The sequence below is a fragment of the Podarcis cretensis genome (assembly GCF_951804945.1).
Source record: "Podarcis cretensis genome assembly, chromosome: 10".
In the NCBI taxonomy this organism is placed as follows: domain Eukaryota; kingdom Metazoa; phylum Chordata; class Lepidosauria; order Squamata; family Lacertidae; genus Podarcis; species Podarcis cretensis.
This window is the reverse complement of record NC_137179.1, coordinates 17,779,733-17,806,960: the sequence shown is the minus strand read 5'-3', so window position 1 is coordinate 17,806,960 and position 27,228 is coordinate 17,779,733. Positions and strand designations below refer to the sequence as shown.

The following is a 27,228-nucleotide window of genomic DNA, read 5'->3' as shown; positions in this document are numbered from 1 at the left end:
TTCAACTTCCAAAACGTTTGGGAGCCAAGGCACAGCTTCCGATTGACTGCATGTGTATTGTGAAATAAGGTACATCAGATTCATGTGTTGTGCTTATAACAATCCTGTGAAATAGGTTAGGGTGAGTGATCCTGACTTTTGTGTGCATGCACACACATAGAATTTCATAATAGTAGAGAACTGAATCCAGGTCTCTTTCCCATATCCAAGTACAATACTTTTGTCTCAAACCAGACAGAAGACAATTACTGTTCAATACTTAGTTTTGACAATATGCAAACCTCTTTAAGTATTAAAGTTTTGTTGCCTCCCCGCCCCCCGCAATAATTGCATGCAACTGCACTCTGATGGAAACCTGTTGTATCCAATGGCTGTTCAACTATATGTAGCAATTATACGTTCTCTGGGTCGTTCTGAATTAAGGCTACCATTCTTCTGTAATGTGGTTGTATCATGTAAAATTAAGTGCTGCTAACTTCGTTGATTATGTGCGTTTTTCTTCTAGGGTACTGTTTTTAGTTTGGATTCTGAAGAAGAGGAGTACCACGGAATAATTGCCGAAGATAGCAATGACATCTACATCCTAACTAGTGACAACTCAGGCCAGGTGAGCCCTCCTGAGTCACCCACAGTGACAACATCTTGGCAGTCGGAGAGCTTGCCAGTTTCTTTGTCGGCTAGTCAGAGTTGGCATACTGAGAGCTTACCTGTCTCGTTGGGGCCTGAGTCTTGGCAGCAAGTGGCTATGGATCCTGAAGAAGTGAAGAGTTTGGACAGCAATGGAGGTGGGGAAGAAAGGAGTGAAAATAACTCTTCAAACTCTGATATTGTTCATGTTGAAAAGGAGGAGATACCAGAGGGGGTTGAGGAAACAGTGGTGTCAGAAGTGGTCCTGCAGGCTGACCCTGCAAAGTCTGCTTCCCCAGAACCTCCAACTGCATTGCTGGAGCCAGAAGCTGAAATTGTGTCTCTTAAAAAGCCAGGCCCCTCTGCACCTTCGCATAAGGAACACCAGAAAGAGGGGAAAGAGGTGCTGCTGCCAGAACCTGAAGCTCCAGCCTTGAGTAAACCTGTCCAGCAATTAACTCAGTCAGAAGAAAAAGCTACCCCCAAAGCTGAAAGAATACTGCCTCCAGAAGAAGAAATAAAGGCCAGAAAGGGAAGCTATTCTGAAGAAAAGGAAGAGAAGACTCCTGCTGGAGAAGAGAAACCCATCCTCTTACCAGAAGGCAAATCAATTCTACTATATGGTGGGGCAGCTGCAGTGGCCATCCTAGCTGTGGCAGTAGGTGTAGCACTAGCATTGAGGAAGAAGTAGTGAACGCCTCTCCTCAAGGAGGTAGCGCCTGAATCTACACTTAGTTGCATTGGCTGAGGGTTGTGGTGCCTGCTGTTAATGGGAAATTCATGTAGCAAAAAGGGTGATGGGGCAAGGGTACACTATAAAGCTAAGCCTGGGGACAATCATGTTTTTAGTGGACTGGTATCGGATCTTCCTGTTTAACATATAGGGGTGTCATTTTGAAAACCACTGCACATTTAATATGTATGTATAACTGAGAAATGGGGATGCTTATACACTGGAAACCGGCACAGAACATTCCAGAGGAAAAGGAAAGTTTGTTGTTATCCCTGGAGATTTCCCTTCCATAGCTGCTCTTGCAGCTTCTTGGTTCCCCTTTAACCTCTTGAATGAGAGGCTCAGTGTAGCATGAGGTTGGTAGCTCTTTTGTCTCAGCTTCCTCAGGTATTGCACAGCTCCTCTTGACCTCCCAGATCTCTTTTAAACCCCAGTGGGTTAGTGCTTATTCAATACAGTGGTACCCCGGGTTAAGAACTTCTTTCTTTCTGGAGGTCCATTCTTAACCTGAAACTGTTCTTAACCTGAGGTATCATTTTAGCTAATGGGGCCTCCTGCTGCCGCTCCGCGATTTGTTCTCATCCTGAAGCAAAGTTCTTAATCTGAGGTACTATTTCTGGGTTGTCGGAGTCTGTAACCTGAAGCGTCTGTAACCCGAGGTACCACTGTAACTTTTTGCTTTATACCTTTTCTACCCCCTCATATATATTTAATGAAATTCTTAAAGCTCTTTAATGTTGGGTGGGTAAAGCAATAGTCTCCCATGCAGGGATGAAATTATAAGAGTTTGGTGGGAAGACATGTTCTTTGATCCCTCATGTGTATCTGATCTCTGTTACTTTTCTGTTTTCCTTCTCCCTTTTAATGCATCCTGTTTTTTATATCAGTTATCAAAGAGCCCCTTTTATCATTCTGATGAATAAAAAGGAGAAATGTTCAGCAGTTGTAAGCTGAACTGGCACCACTTGCAAAGTCAAAATATAAGCATCTGCTTTTCCCTGTTGTGTTTGCACAAATTCAAGAGTGAAAGACACTTAGCCTTAAATTGACCTTGACCACTGATAAAAAGCCAAGCACAAGGTCTTCAAAGAAACGAATTCACATAGTTCAACCCGAAGCAGCATTGTGCTGTCCTTCCCAGTTGTTTGCCTGGTTTGGGGCTGTAGAGTGAATGGTGACCTGAAAGCCAGTAAGTCATGTAAACTTGCCAGATAATAGCTACCTGTGGAAAGTTTATTTTTAATGCAGCCAGGTATGATTTCTACCCAAGAGGAATGAAATGAGATATGTCTTATCAGTGTTTGGTGCTGTGTGTGTGATGGAAACAAAATTTAAATATTATTACTCTGTTGGTGTTTGCTAGCTCTATGGAGTGGAAACTCTCATGTCCTTCGAGCGATTGCTGCAGCTTGTTTGGGCTGCTGAAATGTGTATAACTCAAAAGTAAAAAAATAAATGACCTTTTCCAAACTTCTTAAAATATCCAAGTTCCACCATAGTAGACATATTCAAACCTTCCCCCTCGTTATTCTGCTAACCAAAGGATGCCGAATGAACCCCTCCCCCCCCTCCTGGTGTACTAATGGGATATGATTACCTGTCTGGCAATCAGGTACCTCTTTACTATAGAGCTATTTAGGAATGTGAAAGTGTTGAGTAGTGGTTTTCTCTAGTTCCTTGCCATAGCTGCCTTTTCCAGTTACCCTCTGCAGAACAGATGATCAGGAAATTCCTAAGATTCCCTTCAACCACATTTGTAGGCTGAACTTTTCCATTCATGTATTGTAAATAAAAGAATCATCATCTCAAATTAACACATGTATACTCATCATGTGGCAGTGGTGATTTTCTTCTTCTCCAGTGCTTGTGTTAACACGTTACATTTTGGAGGCAATGTCTTGGCAACATGTGGCCTATTCATTATGACCTGTGTTGAATTTTTTTGTTGCAAAAATTCTTAAGGCTCAATTGCTTCTTAACAAACAAAAAAACAACAATTTCAATTCATTTTAGGGGTGTGATAGTAAATAGAAGATGCTCTTTTCCCACAGGAAGCATCCTATAGCCATTCCTAGAATTCATAGACAGACTATGTAGCAAATTGCTGCAGATCTCAGTGTATGTGATGCAAGTAAAACTAAAAGGTACCTCTGACGGTTAGGTCCAGTCGTGGACGACTCTGGAGTTGCGGCGCTCGTCTCGCTCTATAGGCCGAGGGAGCCGGCATTTGTCCGCAGACAGCTTCTGGGTCATGTGGCCAGCATGACTAAGCCGCTTCTGGCAAACCTTAGCAGCGCACGGAAACACCATTTACCTTCCCGCCGGAGTGTTACCTATTTACTTGCACTTTGACTTTGACTTTACTTGCTAGGCAGGCAGGAACTAGGACCGAACAACGGGCACTCATCCCGTTGTGGAGATTCGAACCGCCAACCTTCTAATCGGCAAGCCTTAGGCTCTTAATTAGATGCAATTTAAAGGGAAAGTAAGGAGGTGAAAGACACTCTTAAGTGTCTTTGAGCTTTAGCCTAGTTTCATTTTTAATCCATTCACCTTTCAAAATCTCAAATTTATTATTACTTATTTCATGTTGTAATTTCTATTTACTGCTGAAACTTCACTGGGCAGGCCCTTATTCAGTGTAGTTTTGATTTACATTTAATGAGTGATGGTTGCCACTATGACAGTCTGCATTCCTCTTTACCATAGAACTGTCTTCCATCTTACTATAATGGTCACTTGATTGGGGCATCCAGGATCTCTGATGGCAAAAGTAATTGCAGGCAGCCGTAGTTTTAGCACAGTAGCCAAGTTGATGAGGGTTGATCCTTACACAGTTGATCCTTACACACGTTGTGGTAGAAAGCCTGGGTTTACTATCAGTTGGCTATTTGAGAGGAAGCCACTGCCAGTCTCGCCTCCCTGGTGAGTATGCATGTATAATACATAGTTTGTGCACACAAGGGGTTATCTTCCCACATTACATGCACACCTACAAATGTTGTATGTGAAGTGTCCTCTAACCATATGGGAATTTTTGCTTTTTGATTCAGCAGGATGGGAACTTTGCCATGGCGGTTGGGAGTTGCTGGTTAGGTAATTTCCAATGCTTTTTTCTAGTGCTGTCTTTGTTACCCGTTTTCCAGAATAAAGTGCCTCAGTGTATTCCAGTGGGCTTTAACAGTTTTCCTTTTTTATATTTGCCTGCTTTCTATTTTGTAGCCCTATTGTCCAATAGTGAGTATTCTTGAGCTATAGCTCCAAAAAGCCTTTGGGGAAAAACCTCCCATGCTGGAGGATGGTAAAATAAATCATAGCTGCTATGTCATTAGATATTAGCATTGCTGCAAGAGTTAATATAGCTCAATAGTACCATTTTGGGTTCTCAGTATTTAGAGATGCACTAGTATTAGACCACTTCAACTGATAATAGATGGGAATGGTCTATAGCTCTCAATAAACTTGATGGTTTGAAATGGATGTTGTTTCCTCTGCGTGAATATTTGCAAAACTCTTCTTTCTCCACTACATACCCTCTTAAATATGAGTTATGCATGCTTTGAAATAAGCCCCTCCCTTATCTGCTAGGGCTATTGCCAATACAAATTCTCATTTTTCTAGCAGGCACTACAAATAGGATAAACCGGTACTGTTTTTCTTTTTTCAATACTAAGGTCATGTGTTTGGCCCGGGGGTGGACAAGAGAGACAATGGGCAACTATAGATTGGTATTCTTCACCTGTTAATTTTGTTAGTTTCAAAATGCTAAAAAGAACGTTAGATGAAAGATTAAAGGTTGTAGAACTGTGAACTGCCACTTTCAACCATTGACCAGTAATAATCTGTTCTATTTTCTGTAGATTTCTGAAATAAGTGTGTGTGTGGGGGGGGGGGGATAGTCTTTCCCTGAAGATATTAGGGCTTCAAGATGAAATAGGACTTGGTAAAGGTGTCTCATACTATAATTTCTCTTATTCTGTGATATATAGTCATACGTTTATTTAGTTGGTTCAGATGAATGTCTGTTTTTAGCAGTGAGATGGATGCTTTGAAGCAGTGTTATTTCACAGCTTTTCTTGAAGCATCACTAGAGAAGGGCTAGTCTGTTTATAAATTAACAACTAACATTCTATACTCTGGCAACAGTACTTCTCAGGGTTAATGTTCATATAGCACAGGCAACAGGCTGGAGTCTATATGGTTTTTGGAGCTGCAAACAATAAACTATTTAGGAGAAATCATGAACATATGTGTTAGTGTGTTAGCAGTAACTAGCATATAGGTGGACTTTTAGAAATGTATTGCATGTGAAATTGTGTCACCTAGAGGTACCCATTTATATACCGTACTATTTATGAGCAGGGTGGTCTACAATTCTGCATTGGAACACCTAAAATTATTAGACTGTACCATACAAACCAAGCCACAAATGCACATTCAGACAACAGTGTGGCTGCCATCCTCTCTCAGCTCCCCCCCCCCAAAAAAAAATCCAGTGGGCAGGTGGCTGCCATTGAAAACCTCTTTCCTGTCCAGGCAAGCAACAAGGCAAGCAGCAGCAGCAGCTTAAGTCTAATTTGACCACCTCTCTTATGGGTGATAGGTGTGTTGCTCCCTGTGGCTTGTATTAGAGTTGGCTGAAATAAGCCCAGCTACTTATTTAAGAACAAAACAAAAGCAGGAAGTAGCTGGACTTTTATCTCAGTAAATCTAATATTGATTCCCTAACTCTCACCCACTCCTGCACTGATTTCTGGTGCTGTAGCAGTCTTGTTTGGCAGCAGCAGGGAAGCTTCAGGGAGACATGTTTGATATGCTGCATACTAAAACTGCAGTAGCTACTGGAAAAACTATGTTTCCCAGAAGCTAGTTGCAACAAGGGGGGAGGCTATTCCTGCAGCTGCTGCAGTACTTCTCTTAATTTGTGGTTAAAGGAAAGCAGGTTTGTGTGGGTCTGACTTGTAATACTTCATATATCAACCCCCAGAACTCTTTATTTCCACGGCTAGAAAGCTGGGTTTCATTACATTGTTATTCCTTAAGTGATGCCCTCTAACTACTGATTATGAGGACTTAAAGCAAATTTTGTCTAGGAACTGTCCTAGCAGTATAAACTGTTACAAACCAATGCAGACTTTCAGACATTGCTCATTAAGTAGAACCTATTTTACCTCTGATAATGCTTTAAGTTATGCTGGAAGAGATTGAAGCTTGGTTGCACTCTAAAAGATTATGGATTTTGATTGTGAGAGCAAAAGAGATGAGATAAACGAAAGGCTATATAACAAACCACAATTTATCCTCTCTATAGAGCTCCAAAACCGTAAAAGCAAATCATCAGCATATGGGTTAAAAGCCTATTTCAATCCTGTTCATACAAAAGCATAGAGGATTTAAGTTATGACTAGAGGTATTAGAAAAAAATTGTTTGCTTTAGTGAATTCCTAAAACAATTGGTTGATTTTCAATAATAAGCAAATTTGCATTCTGAAAGACTGATGTGACATGCAAATCAGTTAAGTGTTCAAGGAACTGTATTTTTCTAATTCCTTATGCAAGTACAGCATTTTCAAAATTACTGTCTGAAGCCTTTTGTGCCATTTGAATTAAAAAAACTTGCTATTTCCAGTGTTAAAAAGGAGTTACCAGCTCCCTCATCTACTGTTTATAAATTGAAGGGGTATGTTTATTTTTTCTCTGCTGATGGCGCTTTGTTGTAAGACCCATGCCCCTAGCCCTCAGTTGCACTTTAATAAAGTCAGTTTTGAAGAAAAGATGTGTGGTATTTCCTTCTGTTTAGTACAGGTGTGGGAAAGCTGGTGGGCCTGAGGCTTGAATATGGCCATGCACAGCTCCCCATCTGACACACACAGCTCTTTTCGGGCTCTAACCCCCCCGCCCCATGCATGCCCACTACTGCTTTTGCCAGTCTGGAAAGTGTCACATGATGCTTTTTGCTTGTCTGGAGGGGAGGGTGGTGGTATAAAACTTTTGATTTTTCTGTGGTACGGTAGCTGTGTTCGAGCCACAGGAGTTGCATCTGTTATTCCACCCACTTTTCCTCTAACACCAATATTAACACTCTGGCTGCTGGTAATGGCTTCCCTTTAAATTCTGAAACAAGAACTGCAGCTAGAAAGAAAAGGGATTAGGAATACAGGATCAATTTTTTAGATCTTAACCTTTCATCTCAGTATTTTATCAAAACCACATTCCCTAGCACTCAAGTTTTGACAATGAAAGGGTTAGCATAAAATCCCAGCTCTCAAAATATTCTTCCTGTGCTGCCATAAAGAGCTGAAGTGAAAGAAATAAAAAAGCAATTTTAGCTCCATAGGCTAACCTTTCCTTTCCTTTCCTTAATAAAAAGAGCCATGTTTTACTGTTGGGCTTCTTAGAACTCCTCATGTGGAATACACATTTCCAAAATTCCAAATTAGTCCATAGTTGAACTACATTTTACTTTTTTCCAAGTCAAGTATTTGGCTAAAATTGAGAACTACTAAGGCAGTACTCCCACATACACCCTGTGTACACTTTCTCAACCCTTAATGCTGAATCAAAATTTTATTCAGGATTATAGGGTGTGGTCCAATAGGGTGGGGGGGACGGACACACCTTTTCAAATTTAGCTGGTGGTGTAAGGAGAAGGCCAGCAATCCACACACATAAACACAAACACCCCCCCCCCCTGCTTGCAACTATGTCAAGAGATTTATAAAGTGATACCAACAGCTGACAAGTTTACAAAGAAATAGCCCAGGGCTACCTAATCTATTATGAGCTGGAAATTCCCAAGTGCAAATAAAACACTTGCATGACAGAGCAGAACCCACCAATCAAGCAACCTCAAGGGATTTTTATTGGACACCACAAGGCAGCTTCATTTAAAGCAAGAGTGGGTGACCTGTGGCCACGGCATTCCTATTCATTTGGGCTGGTTGAGTGGTCCAGAAACACATGCTACCAGGGCAACAGGTTAACCACCTCTGCTGTAAAATTTGTTGCCTAATGTAAAAAGAAAACAGGAAACAATTTTCATTTTTGAAATTTTACAAACAGCAACACAAATACATATATCAACTACTTGAATTAACAATGATCTGCTAAAAACTGGACAACTGGCTCTTTAGAGCCAGTTTCCAAGACAACTGGAAAAATGAAGCTGCTCCAAGGCTAGGTACCATGGGGCACTAGCAGCATACATAGCCAGCACTGTTCCCCCAAGCTAAGGTTTTTTTCACATTAGTGCAATTCCTTTCACTGATGCCCAAGAGTGATGTCCTTAGATGGGTTGGAGCACCTGCTGTTGCTCATTAAGGCTTTGTAGTTTTATAAGTGTTCCCAAACACTCCAATCCAGTTGGCAACTGGCAGAACAGAACATCTACCCTTTGCTCCAAGCTTGTCATTTGCAAGGAATGACAGACTGCTCCCACCATGACCCCAAGAAAAATAGCCACTTGCCTCCTGAGATGTAGAGCAGGACCAAGTATTTCAAGTAGAAAAAAAATGTCATTCATAATTCATACTTTAAAGCAAGGTAAGCAGCACAATGGAAATAATTACTATTGGTAAAAATTGCAAGCAAAGCTTAAAACAGTTCCTTCTAACTGTTTCCTGGTTTAAAAAAAAAAAAAGATTTCTTAGAGGTAGACATGTTGTGTTCCCTTCATTCACCTCTAGAAGAGAAAGAAAAGAGGGAGTTATGTTCAGTCCACTACAGTTATATTCAATGGTCCACATATTTAGGTATTTCCCAAACAAGTGAACGCCAAAAGGCTTTTTCTTTCATACACACCCTGCATGTATTATTATTATTATTATTATATTATTATTATTATTATTATTATTATTATTATTATTATTAATTTATTCTTTATACCCCGCCTATCTGGCTGGGTTTCCCCAGCCCATCCTTTAGGGTTCAACTGAAGGCAGGTTCACAAGTCAGACTACATATTGCCAACATGGCATATCTGGACACACATGTGCTTGCAGCAGCCTTCCCTGACTCCTCCCTGCTGCAACTGAAATCTTGCAGCTGATGAAACAAGCTTCAGGGGTCTCTCTGTTTGCTGCTAACAATGTTTTCTCTGGTTTGCAAGCCCCCAAAATTTGGTGATCTTGGAAAGGCTAACATACCAAACAGAGTCAAAAATTCTCAATTTCCTCATCCTAACAGAGGAAACGTATGGAACTTCAGGCCCTCGGGATTTCCCCTAGTCCATTTCCCCCATGGGCACCCTCAAGTCCTTCTGTCTGGCTGGAATGTGTCACTTGAACTGCAGTGACTGCCTCTTGCATGTGAGGATGCAAGATGGGGAGACTGTATAGAAGTCATGCCCCATTGCTTTGTCTCTGGCCACAAGCAGCACCACTTGCACATGGGCCCCAGTTGTGCATCCTATTCACACATGATGTAAAATCAGGGACCCAACAAACTCCTTTCCTACAACATTTCACACGGCCTGAATAACCACTCCTTTCCCCCCTAGCTTCCAAAGTAGGGCTGAATTATTCACTGGGCATGGAGATAATTAAATAGCAACATCTGGATTTTATTTTATATCACCTCAGGTTCCAAGTTGTTCACATAATCACGGAGGTTCTGGTTGATGTAGTTCACGGTTATGCTGAACACTTGTTGTAGAAGAGATGGCACAGTGTTTGCTACTTTTTTGGCTAAAACCATAGCTACCACTAGCATGGCTCTCTCTTGCTCCATTTCCAAAGGCATCCTTCGCACAACTTCCTTTACTACTTGAGACAGGTGATTGGTTATTGCCTAAAAAAAAGAGAGGGGGAAAATGTACCTCTTTGAAATGCTGCCCTTCTGTTCCTCTCTACTCCAATCCCTCACAAATAAAACCTATTTTCTCTTCCCCCTTGTCCCCACACACCACAAGGCATTTGGCAGATCTTTGTTTTGCTCCTTTGCTGTTTATATTACAATAGTTCCAAACATCAAAGATCAGTGTAACAATCATTAACATCCACCAATGATAGATTAATTTAAAAAAATATTTCTAAATTATACATGGGTTCATTTATGTATGGATTTCAAAATTCAGCAATCCAATAATATGTCAACAGCAAAGTAACTCCTCAAATAAGACAAAATACTTTTAGATTATAATTTGCAGGTGTCAACTGTTTATAGGCCTTCACCACTAAAGCATGAGTGACATTAAGTTGCATTCTACTTTTTTGTAATCATGCATTGGCTACCCACTTTAAAATAATGGCTGCCTTCTCCATTTATAGCCATATTTCTGGTGAGTAACCTAATGCAATTTATTGTGGGGGAGATCAAAATGGAAATACACCTTCTACATAAATGAAAGCAACAAACCCCGCCTCGGCCAAATGAACCACAACACGGGGCAATTTTGCTTTGCTTGCTCCACACCTCCAACATCTGTTGTTAGTAGGCTCTCCTTTGCTTAACGGACAAGTAATTCCTTTTAAAACAATTCTCACCAATAGATGAAAAAACAACGGCTGTACCTCTTCCATGTTTTAAATTTTCTTTAAAACATGCTCCCACCACAACAGAAGTACTATTAAAGATTACAGTCATAGAATCAAGATTCTCCTCCAATGAAAAATGATGTTCTGTTTGCAAGGTTGTGCCTGCTTCATCACACATATGGGGAGGCTGCTTTTATGAGAATACCCTCGACATAAATAATGGAAGTCTGGTGACATAGCTCAGTTGGCAGAGCATGAGACTCCTAATCTCAGGAATGTAGGTTCAAGCCCCATGTTGGATAAAAAGATTCCTGCTTTGCAGGGGGTTGGGCTAGATGACCCTCATGGTCCCTTCCAACTCTATAATTCTATGATTCTACCTTCTAGGGGGAGGGACTTTTATCACCCCAAGGGAAGCAGTGGGAGCAAGCCTTGGACTCGCCTGCTTCGTGGAACACTGTTGTGCCCCAATGCCAATTTTGCAGCTAAGTTGGCTGCAAGACTACAAGTCTAGCCTGTTGCTGGTGGACAAAAATTTCAGCTATGGAAACTATGGAAATGAAGCTGAATGCCTTGTTGTCCTCTGTCCAAGAAGAAGACATATCCCTGCGTTCCTGAAGTAGAAATTACCGCATTTTAGCTCACGAGATTGTAAGAGAATCTACAGCAAAACATGCTGAACTCACTCTCCCAACTCCAATTTTATGTTCCTCAGTCCCAACAGTAAAGCTGAAGTAATTATTATACATCCCATTCACCAAGTCACCTCTGCAAGAGAAGCATGGACTTTGCAAGGGTTTCCAGAAAAACCAAATAACCACAGCAGTTATTTGGATCCAGGATTTCACTTATCATGGTAGATGAAACTCTGAAGTAAGCCTTAGATTTCATTCCTCTCAATCACCTCTTTGGACATGTTCTCCGCTATATACTGCCGCACAAGATTCTGTATGAGCGATGGGTCAATCTCAGCAGCCAGCTGATCTCCGATTTCAGCCAGCTGAGCTCCAATAATCCGGAAAATTTCCTCTTCATCTGAATTTGGATATATGACTGAAAAAAGATTAATCAGAATGGAATTCTCTGCTCACTCTTCCTCTCTGAACTTCCAGGGCCTACTGAAGGCTTTTTTATTCCAGCAGGCATTTTAACTGATGTTTCGTTTTTTAGTGAAAACTGGTTGTTATTCTTTGTATTGCACCTTTGAAAAAAAGAAATCACTGAAAGACTACTGTACCTAAGTGGTATATAAATTGTTCAAATAAATAAGGGGCATATCCACACCACATAGGTAAAGCACTACCCAGCACTCATTTAAAGCAGGACTTCCCCTAAAGAATCCTGAGAACCGTAGTTTCCCACTCACAGGGCCCTTTACAAACTACAGTTCCCTAGATTCTTTGGGGGAAGTCATGTGTTTTAAAAATGCACTGGATGTGCCCAAGGTTGAAGTTAGGTTCCAAACAGACAGCTGAGGAGGACAGCACAGAGGATTTGCTACAAGTGTCCACCGTAGCATGGTGGTTACAGCACTGAATTTATGGCCAGGGTGCAAATCCCTGCCACAGAGCTTGCTAGGAAACCTTAGGGCAGCCACTGCCTCTCAGCCTAATCTACATCACAGGGCTACTGAGAGAATTATGTGTGCAAGGGGTACACTGCTCTGAGCTGCTTGCAGAAAAGAAAGGATAATAATGTATGTTTTTGCATGTGTGCTTTAAAATGGCCATAACTGTCAGCAGAGCTATTTTTAATAGTTTTATTTATTTAACTGTTCTAAAAATATTTATATTTATTGCATATTTGTAGTTCTGTCTGTTTAAATTCATGCTGCACTGAGGGAAAAGCCAGGGTATCAAACAAACAAACAAACAAACAAACAAACTTGTTTGCTCAAGATAAAATACCTACTGTCCTCAGGTTGCCCAAATCTGTTGCCATCTGTCTGAAGCTCGTCATCATCGTCCTGCTCTGAAACCAACTGTTTTTTCAAAGCACAAAGCTCTGAAGCAAAAGCACAGTCGGAAGACTTCTCCAGGAAGGAGTAGAGGAGAATCTTGGTTAGCTGTGCCTCCTGAAAGGGGCTATTATAATCGCCCTATAATGGGGGGGGGGGGGGGAGAGAAACAGAACAGGTATTATTTATGATAGACAAGTATGCAGCCAACTTCATTTAATGCTTATTTAAAAATATTTATAATAGCAGTTCTAGTGCATGAAATCCTTTATCATCTTGATCCAGGGGTTATGCATATCTATAATCTTACCCTGTGAAACCGGAGAATATCAGTTTATATTTAAATACAAAAAAGGGGAAGTTAGCAGCTCTTAAGATACTAAAAATACCAGGCACTGTCAAACTCTCCAGAGTGAGAGCCAAGTATGGTTTCTAGTGTCCCAGGGGCAGTTATTTTGTAACTCTGTTGTTGTGCATTTCTTTTTCAACTCTGCCCTTGTCTTCGAATCACCATCACACCATTGCTAATAAGGCGATCTTGGCATCTTTTAATTCACACTTGATGTCTGAAAAATGAGATTAAGGACCAGCCTGACTGAGCCTTGTGCCAGCATTAGTTTTCGTGGACTACAGTCCATTTCATCAGGCGATGTCTGCGGCAGCTTATGCTATAATAAACCAGCCAGTCTTTTACGGTGCCACAAGCCTCTTTGCTGTTTTTTGTCACGACAGACTAACACAGCTACTCTTCTGGAAATGGTCCCTCTTAGTTGTGCACGTACAATCAAAGCCAGCTATCGGGACTGAATTCTCAAGTGATTCTGAGCTACCTTACAAGGGCAGTGCTTTCCACAAGAAAACACTTATCTAAACATATGGGATCTGTGCTTGTGCACTGCAGCAATTTGTAAACTTTGAGAACTTGGAAGAGACGGGGACCTCCACTCCTAAGCAGGGATTCCCTATGTCTCTACATAGCTCAGGGGTGAGTGAGAGCCACAGCTTGCTCCTTTGTTCTGCTGAACACTTTTAGGGGGAAAGGGGGTAGGGGCTTCTAGAAAAGGTGACTCAAAAATAACTTTTCTTGGAGAAACAACTCAACATTTCTTCAGACGATACAATTATTTGAAAATAATTTTCGATCCAACCTGGTCCATCGTTGATGCTGAAGCCAGGTTACTCGTAATCTTCGGAAATCACAGGGCTTCTACCTGCAAAAGAAGAATTGCGTGTGATTTCTTTTCATCTCTTGGTTAATTCTCTCTCTGTAGCTCAAGCTGGCCAGTATATGCCCAGCAATTACCATCTGAAGAACACAGAGGCCTCCTTGACAGCTATTTCACACCAGAATTTTATATATTTCTGCAGACTGGGGGAAAGGTCAGAACTTCTCAAGATATTTTATTTGCATATACTGCTGGTGTTTTCGCTGATGACGAATGGGTTTTATTAAAATGGGTTTTATTAAAATGGGTTTTATTTGACCCTTCACTGTGTGACGGGATGGTCCCTGTTGCATTGAAACAGGCAACAGCTCCTGAAGAAACCAGCTCTGGACTGGAACAACTACTGACCAAATACTTCCTCTTTTGGGAGAAGGTAGTAAAGAGGTCTGTGATGGGGCAGGTGCAAGCCTTCTCTGAGGACCTTTGCAGACAGGGGGAGTGCGACCTTGCTCCAGCTTCTTGATCTCTCGTCAGCGACCTCCTGGACTGGCTCCAGGGAATGGAAATTGGGGGCTGCTCCCGTACTTCAGGACCGAGTCCAGAGAGTAGCATCGAAAGAGTGCCTTTTGGCTTCCTGGCAGCTACGCCACAGGGGACTCTCTTATCTCCAGTGCTATTTAATATCTACACGAAGCCATTGGGAGTGTTCATTATGAGTTTCAGGGCAAGGTGCCACCAGTGTGCTCATCACACTCAACCATATTTCTCCATAACATCTGAATCAGGAAAGGCTGTGCAGTCCCTGGGACACTGCCTGGATGCAGTGGTGAAAATGAGGAGGAAAATCATTCTCAAAAAAGGAAATGGCCCAGGACTCAGTTGTAAAAAGTTAAGGGCTTTCAGGTAGCAGAGCCCAAGGCTTGTGGGGCAGGCAAAGGAACCAATACCGGGATAGATGGACCAATGGTAAGGAAACTTTCACAAGTCAGAAGGAAATGCTGGGAATGATTTACTCTGCCCCACCCCTGCTAGCAGGAACCCCAAAGCTTTTCATCTCCAAACTACAACACCTTGGGCTGGCTTAATTAACATATCTGCATGCTCCCTTTCATGCATAATTTCCAGATGCTCAATGCAGCCAGACAACAAAGTCACTGATGTTACATGGGATGGAAATGTTTTCAATGATTTATTTCTTTAATGGAAAATAGCTTGAATTATTATTATCCATAAAATTATTTTTTCAGGTTGATTACTGCTATGGGATGTATGCCAACGTAACAAATAAACCAGGCATAGGCAAACTTTGCCCTCCAGATGTTTTGGGATTACAGTTCCCATCATTGGGATTACAATTCCCACAGGTCCTGTTAGCTAGGGATCATGGGAGTTGTAGTCCCAAAACATCTGGAGGGCCGAGTTTGCCTATGCCTGAAATAAACAGCTTTTTCACAAGCTAAAATTAGTGTTAGTAGGCATCAGTGCTTTCCTTTTCTCCCCACGTAAACTGTAACAATGAAAATCAATGCCTGCAGTCAAGCTGTCATAAGCTTAACTACTTCCATGTACTCAAATTAAAATTATTTCCAAGCAACACTCCAAGTTTGAATTTAATTTAAATATATATGCAGGGCATTCCTATGTATATTTACTACCCAGGTAGGTGGTAACTTCTACACTGGATTATTGCACTTTCTTTTTTCTTTTACCATCCCACAATGTCTGCCTGAACACTCCGCTGCAAATCTTGCTGCTCTTTGCCTAAGCAGTTTAAGCACAATTCAGCCTTGCTCAGACAAGGAGAATGAAAGCAGAGTATGAAGGAAGTGGGGACGCTGAACAATAAACTCCAAAGGGGAAACCTCAAAGGAATAGGAAATCACTAAGGCAGACCAAATTGTTTTAACTTGGCAATAAAAACCACAGGAAATAAGTATCGGTCTGCGGCTCAGGCTCCAATTATCCACTAACGACTGGAAATGTATTCTTCTTATTATAACCAGTTTATGGCCTGCCTGCCCACCACCCCAAGTCCCAGCGTGGGTTGCAACAACTAAAGCACCATGTTAAATACAGTTTAAAGCCACTTACAACCACAGAAGGTGGGTCCAAAAAGCATACATCTCAGGTGTCAAAAGCCAAGAAGAGAGGTGTGTCACTTATCACCTACTGCAAGCGACCAGTGGCTGCCCAGATGCACAACTATCAGCCATGGTGGCCGGGCTTGATGGGAGGTGGAGACCAACATCACCTGGAGGGCTACAGTCTCTCCACACCTGCCTTAACCAAAGCAAGCTGCAGTACTGTTGGCTAAGGTATGGCTGCCACGCAATCTGTGTGACTGTTTTATACATGCTTTTAATATACTGTAAATCCCTTTGGGATGCTCCATGGGAAGCAATTATAAATGAATTATTACTCCTACTCCTACTATGAGTTCCCAGTCCAAATCCCAGGCTGCATATATTAATCTGTGGCAATATTGTAGATTCTATGCTTCACAGAGCCTGCAGTGAACTTTAAATGAAGCCTTAAAGTTCAAAGCTTTGGGCAATCTGTTTGTTTTAATTTTTGCATGCGGGGGCAATCACAAAACGTATTATGTTGTACAAAAATTAGGAGCAATCCTATACTGAATGCAATGTGTGCAGAGAAAATGTTGGTCGAGTATGAGAAAAAGCTTAATTGGTTAAATGGAGATAACAGAACCTATGTAACCGAACTATAAAATGATTGCAATGTTTACTGGTGCCACCTAGGGATTGCCACCAAACTTCCAATACAAAACAGTGCAGACATTTGTCAGAACTGGGAAAGTGAAATAGCTTTAGTTGCAAAGGTTGCAAAATACACCAAAGTATTTAATTCCTAGATTGGCAAGGGGATACAAAAAAACCCCACTTTTTGTGGGGGGAGAGAAGGCACAATAAACACTCAGAAATCAAATTTATATAAGGCTCCAAGGAAAGATGCCAAAGAAATTGAATTTTCAAAATGCAAGGGAAGATAAATGCCTTTGCATTACTGATTCATTCATCCCATACTTTTGACTACACTTCTCCATCACTTTCCTAACCACAAAAAGTCACTTGCAGAAATCCTCAGGGTGGGTCTCACCCAAAACTTTCTGGTACGCGCTTGAATCGCCAAGTATGAAGGGTGTCAATTATATAAGGACAACAGTCATCATAATATCATCGTCACAGCCATGAAAAAACATATGTTCAAGTCAACAACCTAAAAAAATGACTCATGTTGCAAAGGTCATATTTATTAAGGAAGTAGCTGTCAACATCAAATTCTCAGCTCCCAAGTTCCAGGAAACACAAAACATTGTATTTCCGGAAGCAGGAGTGAATGACAGTAGTTCTCTAGGTGGACTTTTTGGGTCAAATTGAAAAGCAGAATACTAGCTGGCATCTATTAATATTGGATCTGCTCCCTTTTAAATTTTTACTTTGTGGGCAATTATTTACACTGATTGCTTGCTCACCTCAAACTCCAATAGTAAGAATGAGGTCTTTGGTGATAATACCCCTTAATTCCTTTAGTTGGGTATGATTCTTTTATTTTATTTTTAGCAGTTCTCATTGTTCAAGTTTCCAGCTGCTAAGTATCTGGGATGTAGGTTTGACAAGAGCCCTTTTTATTCCTATCGCTTGTGGGAATTATCTTGCACCTCTAGCAGAGTTTGAAATTTCCCATGTGCCAGGCTCATTTTTTACCTGGCTATCGGTCACTTGCGACCAAGTGAAGCTAGGAGCCAGCATGGCGTCTGACGTCTCCACCATCTGGAGGCAAATGTCTGATGATCCTTGGATCTTGCCTGTTTTCACACACCAACAACACATCCTGTAGAATTCTGTCAGTTATGTTTTATCTGCACAATCAGAATGATTGAAAAATATGCTTTTGAGTTAACTGCCCCCTAAATGGGTGACTGTAACCCTGGTTTAAGGACCCACCTGGGTCCTTATATCTGAGTTTCTAACAGTGACTCTAGACTGTGATTTAGGGGGCTTGCAGTGTTGTTTTCATTTATGATTACATTCACAGTGTCTACTCACAGGCTCACCAGCACGGAGTTAATTGCTCACAGGAAAGAGACCTACCCATGTGAACCATTGAGTGAATCCTGTCAAATGTGGGGAAGTGTTTGCGCAGTGGACAGACAGCCTGAACAGCTCACGCGCTGCCAACTTCCAAAACGGTTTTTTTTTTTTTTGCCTCAGGTAGTTTAATTGTCAGCTGCACACCTAAAGACAGGTGGTGGTGGAGAAACAGATAAGAGATATAGAAAGTAGATGCTGAAAAAAGTCTCACTGTTCCAAATGTAACAGAGACCAATCTTATCCAAACCCACAGGAGACTCCAGATATTCAGAGGGTAACAGGAGCACACATGTGTGCAAATAATTCACACAAGCACGAAGTTCCTATGGTAAGGTTACCAGATTTTTTCCAATGAATCCAGGGACACTTTTCAACTTCAATGTATTTTGTATGGGGACTGATTTGTAAATCTGGGGACTGTCCCCGGGAAACGGGGACGTCTGGTAACCTTATCCTATGGGTTATGGCCTCTATTCTCACACCCTGGCTCCAGAAGAAGCTTCTTGCAAGACACACCTGCCTCCAACCACAGTGGCAAAAGGGAAATATAATTGAGGCTTCTCAATTTGCTCAATGGGTCACTGGCCAAAAAGATTATTATTAATAAAAAGAATAATATTTCAAGGTTGAAGTTAGACCCAAATTCACTTTGGAAAAGGAGGCTATTTCCTCCAATCATGAGCAAACGTAAAGAGGTTCTGCTGTAGGGGTGAGCTCGATTTTCCTCACCTTTACTCTTGTAATGAAACATACAGTCTCCAAATCAAACACAACAGCTCCCTCTCTAGTGCATCAGACACGGTGTCCACATTGGTTTTTTTTATTTCAAGTGCCTTATGTGCATGTTTGTTTCATGCTTTAAAAAAGATTTTGGGGGGCGGGGGGTAGACGAAGAAAATGTGGCTTTGTGACTAATACAAAGGCCAGACTATCAAAGTGGTAAAAATCTGGCTTTTGCTGAAAACTGCTGGTTTCCTCCAACCAAAATGTGGCGAGGATACTTCCACAACAGACTGGCTGCAAAAATGATGTACTTCTGCATGCAAGCTACACTTCTGTGAAACCAACTATCAAATCCGAATGCATACAACAATATTATCATGCTCTGAAAAGTGAGCAAACTCAGCACTGTTCAAAGTAGTAACACAAAAGTAGAATACATGCAACCTGAATCAGGTCCAAAACACTTGTGTGTATTCTTCGGCACTTACCCCTTTAAAATATTAGCAAGGTGGGAGAAATCCTTTCGTAACGCTGCTTACCTGAATTTTAGAGAAACAAGCGCCATATCACACACTTCAGACCCCAAGCAACCACTTACGGCCTCTATGGTAGATGGGAAAGAAAGGCAGTTGCAGGACCACTCTTCCTATTTCCTTGACAAACCTATTCATCACTGAGGCTTCTGCAGCTGTTGTTATGAGAAGCAGGGACTGAATATGACACATGCATTGGTAGCAAGTGAAGCTGGGAAAATGCCTAGAACTCCCTTGCCTCCCAGTAATCTTGGCAGGCTCTGAGGTACTTTAGCTACAGAAATGCTCGTTCCCAACGTTGTCACATTTAGGTGTGACTGAGGACATGAACATTAAGATCAAGCTTGGGCCTAAACATTAAGATGAAGCTTGATTTGGAGAAAAAGCTCAGTGTCACCTCCCTCCAGCTGTGTCCCACTTTATCCTAAGGTAAAGTGAGTCAATTGTTGCCAGTCATCCTTATGGGTAAAGTATAGCACTGCATTCAGGAATGTGATTGTGATGTAATGTCTCACCCCATTCCACTCTTGATGATTCAAGGTGGCCTTGCACCACTATGAATATGGGGCAGGTGGGAACAGAAAGTGAGAGGATGTGTGAGATGAACTGTGCTTCCAATATTCAAGTTCTTCCTACACACACACATTGCCTGCCACAATAATTTTTTTTTTTTAAAGTTATAGAAACAAAACCTAATTTCTCGCTTCTTGTTGTTTGGTCACACTGCACTAGGAATCGAGAACCTGTGGCCCTCCAGATATTTTATTTATTTATTTCAGCATTTAGATACTGCTTAGTAAGTAAATCAAAACAGGGATTTCCTGAACTCCAACTCCCATTAGCCCCAGCAAACATGCCCAAAGATCAGGGATGATGTGAACTACAGTTCAACAATACCTAAAGGAAGAGAAATTGGAGAACTGTCAGGGCTTTGGCGGGGTGCCAGTTAACTTTTTCCGTAGGCTGGTGTATTTATATTGCAACTACAATTGAGAAAAGAAAGGAGAGAGAACAACTGGAGCGACATGGTGTAGCCTTATGAGGCTTTGCCCTCGGGTGGGAAAAATATTGCGCCTGGGAAAGGGAAGTGGGACTCAACAGACACTCAAGGAATAGTTTCGGAGAAAAAGGCTTTTATTTCTACCATCCATGAACTGGTAGAAGGAGCAAGTGTGGTAAGTCACAAAAAGCATGCACGAAATTCACAGTCATGTGCACAAGCATATATACCCCTTTCCAGTTCCCTCCTCCTTTCTCCTCCCTCAGGAGTCCTCTGAGCATGAACAGAAAGCTGTCTTGGGACTATTGGGACTCTTGGCACCCTTCCCAGGAAAAGGGTTTCAGAGTGTTCAGATATGTTTCAATCTCTTGTTCTGGCATGGTTCCTGGACAGAAAGTAAGTTGCAGTGTGGTTCTTTAGCAAGGCCAGAAGGCATCAGAAAGGCCTGAGAAACAATGGACTGTGTTCCCTACCTTTGTTGCAATCTTTTTAGTTACAGCAAGCGGAATGTTTCTGATGCTTAGCTAATGCCTTTTAGCTGCTGAGAAAAATGATTTTGAAAAGCTCTGAGAAGCTTTGAGCCTGCTTTGGTGGGGGGTGACTTCGGGCCTAGGTGAGGTCACCTGTCCTCATCTTCCTTCAATGGGACTTTCTGGACAAATGGATTAACATTTGGCAAAGAAAGAAGAAAAATTATGGACAAATAATTACTAAACGCAGTAGCAAAAGGATATAGATCTTCATTTGTGGAGTAATAAATTATTGAATGTGTTAATACAAATAGAAGTTATAAACGTTGCAGCTGCTGAATGGATTATAGAGTAATTACGATTGGAATACAACTGGATTAAGTAAGACTTTGGAAGCAGATTTTTTTAAAAAACAAACCTGTAATTCTAGCACGCAGGGGGTGGGGGCACCAAAATTATACAATTGGGTATTTGATTTGGTATTGTGATTTGATATAGATATAATGAGGTGTATTTTGGATTTGGAAACTAATACAAATTATTGTAAAAAAAATACAGTTCTACGATGTCTAGAGCTGGGGTTCCCATGGGCACCCAAAAGACACCCCTGGTAACACTTGCCACGGCCCCCTGCAACTCCCTATTTTATATATAAATACATATTAAAGGGGGAGGTTGTATGTATTTTGAGGCAGTGCAAATGTTTTTGCTTGTTTTGGTAGCTTATGCGAAACGGGTATTTTTTTCATGCTCATGTCTGTTTCTTAGATTTCCAAAAGTGCTTTTGGGCTAGAAAGATTGGGGACCCCAGATCTACAGGACCTGCAGTACATCCTCCTGTCTGCATCTGCCAAATGCATCCAGGGCACCACAGCCATACAGGCTTCTCCCTCTGGACCCAACCAAGGAAAGTAAACAAGTTGCGGCAGCTGCTGTTTCTGCATCTCCTGGCTGCTGACTTTCCTGCTCCATCCATGCTTGCAGGGAGAGGGGTACTGGCAGCAGGGAGCCTTGCCCCATGAAGGGAGCCCCCAAAGCCCAAGGTCCTGGCTGAACATGCCACTGTGGGCATCTCTCAAGCAGCCAAAGAGGCCTCTTGTTCCCCCAGCTCGGCCTGCCCAGTCAAGGACAAGGCGCCCCCAGGCCTGCCCTACCCCTGACTACCATTCGCAACCACGGTTATTTCCGGACACCCCCAGTGGGGAATTTTTGGGGCAACGTCTGCCTGGGACGTGCGCGTGTCCTGCAAATACCTCCAAATGGGAGAAAAAATAGGAAAACCGCGCAACAAAACACGAGGCGGGAAACCCAGAAAGAGCAACCGCACCCACCCAATGCTAAAAACAGAATAATAAACCGAATTAATCGGCTGTCTTTTCATGGCTCTTCGAGGAGTCTCCCTCAAAAGCGCGCACACAAAAGCCCTCAGGAAGGGAAGACCAGCCAAGGAGCGAAGGCTTTAAGAAAACGGCGCGGTCCCTTCGGTAATACTTTCCAAGCGTAGCTGCGGGCTAATAGTCTTGCCACGGCTATTGAAAACGAAGAGCAACATTTGGAGCAACTACAGTGGTAACTCACGTTACATACGCTTCAAGTTACATACGCTTCAGGTTACAGACTCCGCTAACCCAGAAATAGTGCTTCAGGTTAAGAACTTTGCTTCAAGATGAGAACAGAAATCGTGCTCCGGCGGCGCGGCGGCAGCAGTGGGAGGGCCCATTAGCTAAAGTGGTGCTTCAGGTTAAGAACAGTTTCAGGTTAAGAACGGACCTCCGGAACGAATTAAGTACTTAACCTGAGGTACCACTGTATATGCTACTGCCACAGAATTGGGTTGCGCACAGAGAGAGCGGGGGAAAGCCACGAGGAAGCGCCTCCAGAACATCAAGCAAGCGGGTCTCGCCTATGGCTGAACTAGCGAAGGAAGCGCGGGGAGGAGGGGGATTCCAGTCAGTGCCTTCTCAACATCCCCAAGCATTTTTGACTCTCTTTTTAGGCCGGAGATTTTTCGGCGAGGGGTGGGAGGTGAGGGAGGGGGCGCTGCCAACCGGCCGCCAGCAAAGCCCCCCACTGCGACCACACCCTCGCGCGCGCGCCGGGGAAAGAGGGGCTCTCCAAAGCGGGGCGCGGGAGAGGCGGGAAACCCCGCTTCTCCGAAGCCACTCACCATGCAAAGCGGCTCTGCCCAGCTCAGGTCCCGCAGCCCCGCCGCCTGCTTGCTCGCTCGCTCTCTTTCTTTTTTCGTCCGCTCCGCTCCGAGCAGCGGATTCGCCACCGCGAGACTGACTTCACTTCCTCCTCGCGCCGCTTTTCGTGGTGCGCTCCTCCCCTCCAAATCCCGCTTTTTAAAGCGACACGGGCCCTTTTCGCGAGCTGGCCTTGCCCACGAGTTGTACCTTGGTCTTCTAGGGAAGAAAGGCTGGGAGCGGGGCGGCGACGGGGATTACACATTTCTGATTCAGCCACGTCCAGCCAAGGCGCTGCTCTGCGCTTCTGAGAACAAGCCTTCCAAGAAGCGATTTGCCCGCCGCGTCCCGTCCAATGCGCTTGAAGGCAGCCTTCTGATCGCGGCAGCTTTGAACTTCTGGGCCAAGTTTTAAATGCCTGCTGAAAACTTTCCTGCTCCGCCAGGCCTCTGCATTCAATTAAGAATCCCTCTTTCCACAGTGCTTAACTGACGTCTGCTTTTAACTTCCTTACGGGTTTTATGCTTTATTGTTGTAAACTGCCTTGTTATATTTTTAAATGACATAGCTGTATAAATTTTTTTTAATATATGACCAAACATATGATTAATCAGATAATTCTGCATCAGTTTGCATAGTTGATTTCAATAATGGTGAGGTGGGCCAGAATACCCGTTTTTAGGTGTCACACTCGCAGTTATGGCCAATGTGGTGTAATGGTTAGAGCAGCCTTCCTGAACTTGACGCTATCCATAAGTTTTGGACTCTGCAGCCAACATGGCCAGTGGTCAAGGAGAATGGGAGCTATAGTCCAGCAACATCCAGTGGGCACCAAGACATAGGGAAGTCTGGGTTAGACTAGGCCTAAGGAGACCCAGGTTAAAAATCCCCACTAAGCCACGAAGCCAACTGGAAGACTTTGGGCCAGATGCCATCTTTCAGCCTAACCTATCTTACAGGGCTGTTGTGAGGATAAAATGGGGAGGAGACTCACATATACCATCTTCCGCTTCTTGGAGGGGGCACAGGAAGTAAATGGCTAATGACTGGGTGGGTGGGGTAAACTTCCCCCCTTTTTTGTCAGTGGATTGCATTTTATTGATTTATAAGTTTTATAAACTGCCTGAAGGACTTGGTTGATGGACAGAATAAAAATGGCATAAATAAATACTTTGAAAATAAACGAATGTTCACAAAAAGCAATATATCGGAAGAGGCATTCCCTCCAAGGTGTGACATAATAATAATAATAATAATGAAACTCTTCTAATGCAACAGCTGTCACCCACAGACATCAAAGTAGCAGCAAGTTACTTTAAAAATGCCCAAAGTTGGCCTGCCATGCCTTATACTTTAACGCTATATGCTCTGGAAACTTACTTTGAAAACAGTTCTAAAAACTGCAATGAAACTGCCTGAATCATTGCAGCAGGCAAGCAAGGTGGGAATGCTAATCTGCAAAATGATGAGGCAACCTGTGTTTTGGAGGCAGGAAGTGGTAGGGAAGGAAGGAGTGTACAGTGGTACCTCTGGTTAAGTACTTAATTCGTTCCAGAGGTCCGTTCTTAACCTGAAACTGTACTTAACCTGAAGCACCACTTTAGCTAATGGGGCCTCCCGCTGCCACTGCGCCGCCGGAGCCCAATTTCTGTTCTCATCCTGAAGCAAAGTTCTTAACCTGAAGCACTATTTCTGGGTTAGTGGAGTGTGTAACCTGAAGCGTATGTAACCCGAGGTACCACTGTATGTGAAATCTGCCAGTGCATCCTCAGAGCGGTGGACTCATAATTTGGGGAACCGGGTTCATGTCTCCGCTCCTCCACATGCAGCTGCTGGGTGACTTTGGGCTAGTCATACTTCTCTGAAGTCTCTCAGCCCCACTCACCTCACAGAGTGTTTGTTGTGGGGGAGGAAGGGAAAGGAGAGTGTTAGCCGCTTTGAGACTTCTTAAGGGGAGTGAAAGGCGGGATATCAAATAGAAACTCTTCTTCTTCTTCTTCTTCTTCAGCTAGCCTCCTGCTCTCAGGTGACAGTGGCAACACTGGCATCACCAATGTGGAGCTAGGATTTAAATGCCTCTCCAGTTGGTACTGTACATGGAAAACAGCAAAATACGTTGAGGCTGAGAAGCAGCAGCTTGCTTAAAGTGACCTATTGAGTTGATGGCAGATAAGAGATTTGACTTGCTGGCTTGTTCAGTTTGCAACCCTGTGCAGACTTATGAGTGAGTTAAGTTAGACCTGATCTCTGTTCATGTGATTGCTAAGGAAATGAAGCACCCTGCAGATGTTTTCTAGAGAACACATGCAGAGTGAGAGTCTGGTGCTTCCTTATAATGGGTGCATTGGCTGTGGGCTTAGCTGTTTTAGCCAATGCCGTTTCCCCTTCCTGAAGACGGGCAGGTGTGGGCTCAGTGGGGAAGAATTTGGGAATTCCCCTGCTGAACAGGTGAGCTGGGACACTTGGGGAATCCTCTGTTTCTGCCCCACTGAAAGAATGAAACGTCTTTAAAAAGTAATGCAATGAGGTGCTTTCCTCACTGACTCATACTATGTCTCGTGGTGCTGCAGGAGCATGCAATTGTTATGCTGTGTTCCCAAGACTGCCGCACATGAAGAAGCAAAAGTGCTATCGATGGCTGTGTGCCTCTGGAGAGGTGGGGAGAGAGAGTTGCCACCTCTTCTCTAAAGTCACAGTTGTCAAAGTGTGCAAGAAGTGCAAGATGGACCCCAAGGTAACAAAGGCAGGGACAGAAAACAAAAGCAGGAAAAGAGTTCTGCTTACTGATACATGTAATAGGTTTCTGCTTGTCTTTCTGCTTTTATCAAACGAAGACCCTTTTCTGAAGAACTAATAAAGTGACATATAAAAGTTTTTTGCAGCGCCTACCTGCCATCAAAATGACAGCCTATACTCCCCACCCCCACATTTAATCTGAATTTACTCTTCCCAGGGTGGGAATGGGGGAATCCAGTAAGTTAAAAAACAACCATCCTGCTGCTAGCATCTTATTTATGATATCTAAATGAACAATTTGCAGTATTAAGCCCCCATCTGAAAGCATCCTGATACTGAATATGTAATTATAAAAGGATCGGGGGGTGGGGGTGGGGATGAGTCCTTTTAGGCAGGTTCTAGATCTGGCATTCAAAGCAGTTGCCCTAATGGTTTCTTATCTCTGCCAAGGAGAAAAGGTAGGTCTTTCAAATATACCCCCTAGTTTAATAAATCATGATAAAAATATAAAAACTGCTCCTTCTTAGAAATGCTTCTTCGTACACTGGGACATAGCAAGACAAGGGACTGCCAGTTTTATCAGCATGTAGTTCAAAGGGTTCATTTGCTTGAAATAGAAAGGGGTGGGGCGAGAATGTGGCATAGACTCGAACTGCAGATTCATACATTTCAAAATCTTCCCAACACTGTCTTCTGAACTTCCTCTTTCCTAGCAATAGAAAGTGAAACTGACAGCTGTTTTTAGCATGTCTGAACTGAGAAGTTATGAACTATGTATGTATGCTTCACTCCAACTCCTATCTGATAACAGTACTCACAATTGTCCTGCCACGTAGGTTAGGCCAAGAGAGACTTGGCTGTGTCTCAAGGTCACCCAAAGCATCAGGGCTATCTAGGAATCTGAACTTGGGTCTCCTTCAAAACTTAGTGCCATGTCATATTGCCTGAACTGGCAGTATATAAATGCATGCATATATATATATATATGCATATGCCAATGTTTTAATTTTATTTATTAAATAGTTATTCTGTCCTTCCTCGCAGAGGAGACCAGGGAAGCAAAAACAAGCATTAAAGCCATAAAAACATCCTACAGCCCATTCCAGTACAGATGCAGACAGTGAAAGATCTCAACTTCACTATTCAAGCGGAGGGGATTCCAAGGGTGGGTTCCACAACTGAGGTGCAGGAAACTGAGTTCTGGAGAGTTCCGGCTGAAAAAAAGCCCTGGCTCTGTAGATTCACTTATCCGAATATCTGGCTTTCTTACTTTCTTGGTTGTTTCTGCTGTGCTGATCAGTGGTGGCCATTTTCAGGCAACAACTATGGAAGAGGGGAGTGATAGTGGACGAATCAGAGAGTGGGGGGGGGGGAATCAGACAAATCAGGGAGCAGGAGAAATCAGACAAATCAGTTTGGGTTTTTTTGTTTTTACTTTGTCTCTCTTTTGCTGATTGGCTGTAGTGATTTCAGGAAGATACCATGGACAGAGGGGTGGGGTTGGGAAGAGAC

At 42.8% G+C, this 27,228-nt stretch overlaps 2 protein-coding genes and 1 long non-coding RNA gene across 8 annotated transcripts in view; 1 reads left to right on the top strand and 2 right to left on the bottom strand.

Annotated features, from left to right (window-relative positions):
• Positions 1-7,134, top strand: part of BCL2L13 (BCL2 like 13) — a 45,961-nt gene extending 38,827 nt beyond the window's left edge. For all 4 annotated transcript variants that reach the window (XM_079992799.1, XM_079992800.1, XM_079992801.1 and 1 more), the window contains exon 7: positions 506-7,134. In XM_079992799.1, the coding sequence (XP_079848925.1) occupies positions 506-1,318 (813 nt within the window). In that variant the 3' untranslated portion in view covers positions 1,319-7,134. The remainder of the gene's footprint in view (positions 1-505) is intronic.
• A 1,261-nt stretch (positions 7,135-8,395) lies between these two features.
• BID (BH3 interacting domain death agonist) lies at positions 8,396-23,207 on the bottom strand. 3 transcript variants are annotated; one of them, XM_079993144.1, is made up of 6 exons: positions 22,962-23,207; positions 13,939-14,001; positions 12,745-12,931; positions 11,738-11,886; positions 9,912-10,147; positions 8,396-9,039 (listed from the first exon to the last, which is right to left on the bottom strand). In XM_079993144.1, exons 2-5 carry the CDS (start codon positions 13,945-13,947, stop codon positions 9,926-9,928), a joined length of 567 nt encoding a protein of 188 aa, XP_079849270.1. In that variant the 5' UTR covers positions 13,948-14,001; positions 22,962-23,207; the 3' UTR covers positions 8,396-9,039; positions 9,912-9,925. The 3 variants fall into 3 exon arrangements, with proteins under 3 accessions (XP_079849270.1, XP_079849272.1, XP_079849271.1); XM_079993146.1 differs by having other exon boundaries at positions 8,396-9,041; positions 9,935-10,147; positions 22,962-23,194; XM_079993145.1 differs by lacking the exon at positions 22,962-23,207 and adding an exon at positions 19,331-19,758.
• On the bottom strand, positions 15,454-17,038 carry LOC307224769. Its single transcript, XR_013842742.1, has 2 exons — positions 15,554-17,038; positions 15,454-15,514 (listed from the first exon to the last, which is right to left on the bottom strand). It is a non-coding gene; the product is annotated as an uncharacterized lncRNA (long non-coding RNA).
• Positions 23,208-27,228: the final 4,021 nt, after the last annotated feature.

Excerpts from the sequence above, each read along its gene's own strand:
- BID (XM_079993144.1), bottom strand. Across the intron at positions 11,887-12,744 it reads ATTTGGGCAACCTGAGGACA|TCATATATCCAAATTCAGAT; the intron begins GTAGGTATTTTA and ends ATCTTTTTTCAG. Across the intron at positions 10,148-11,737 it reads CGGAGAACATGTCCAAAGAG|GCAATAACCAATCACCTGTC; the intron begins GTGATTGAGAGG and ends TCTTTTTTTTAG.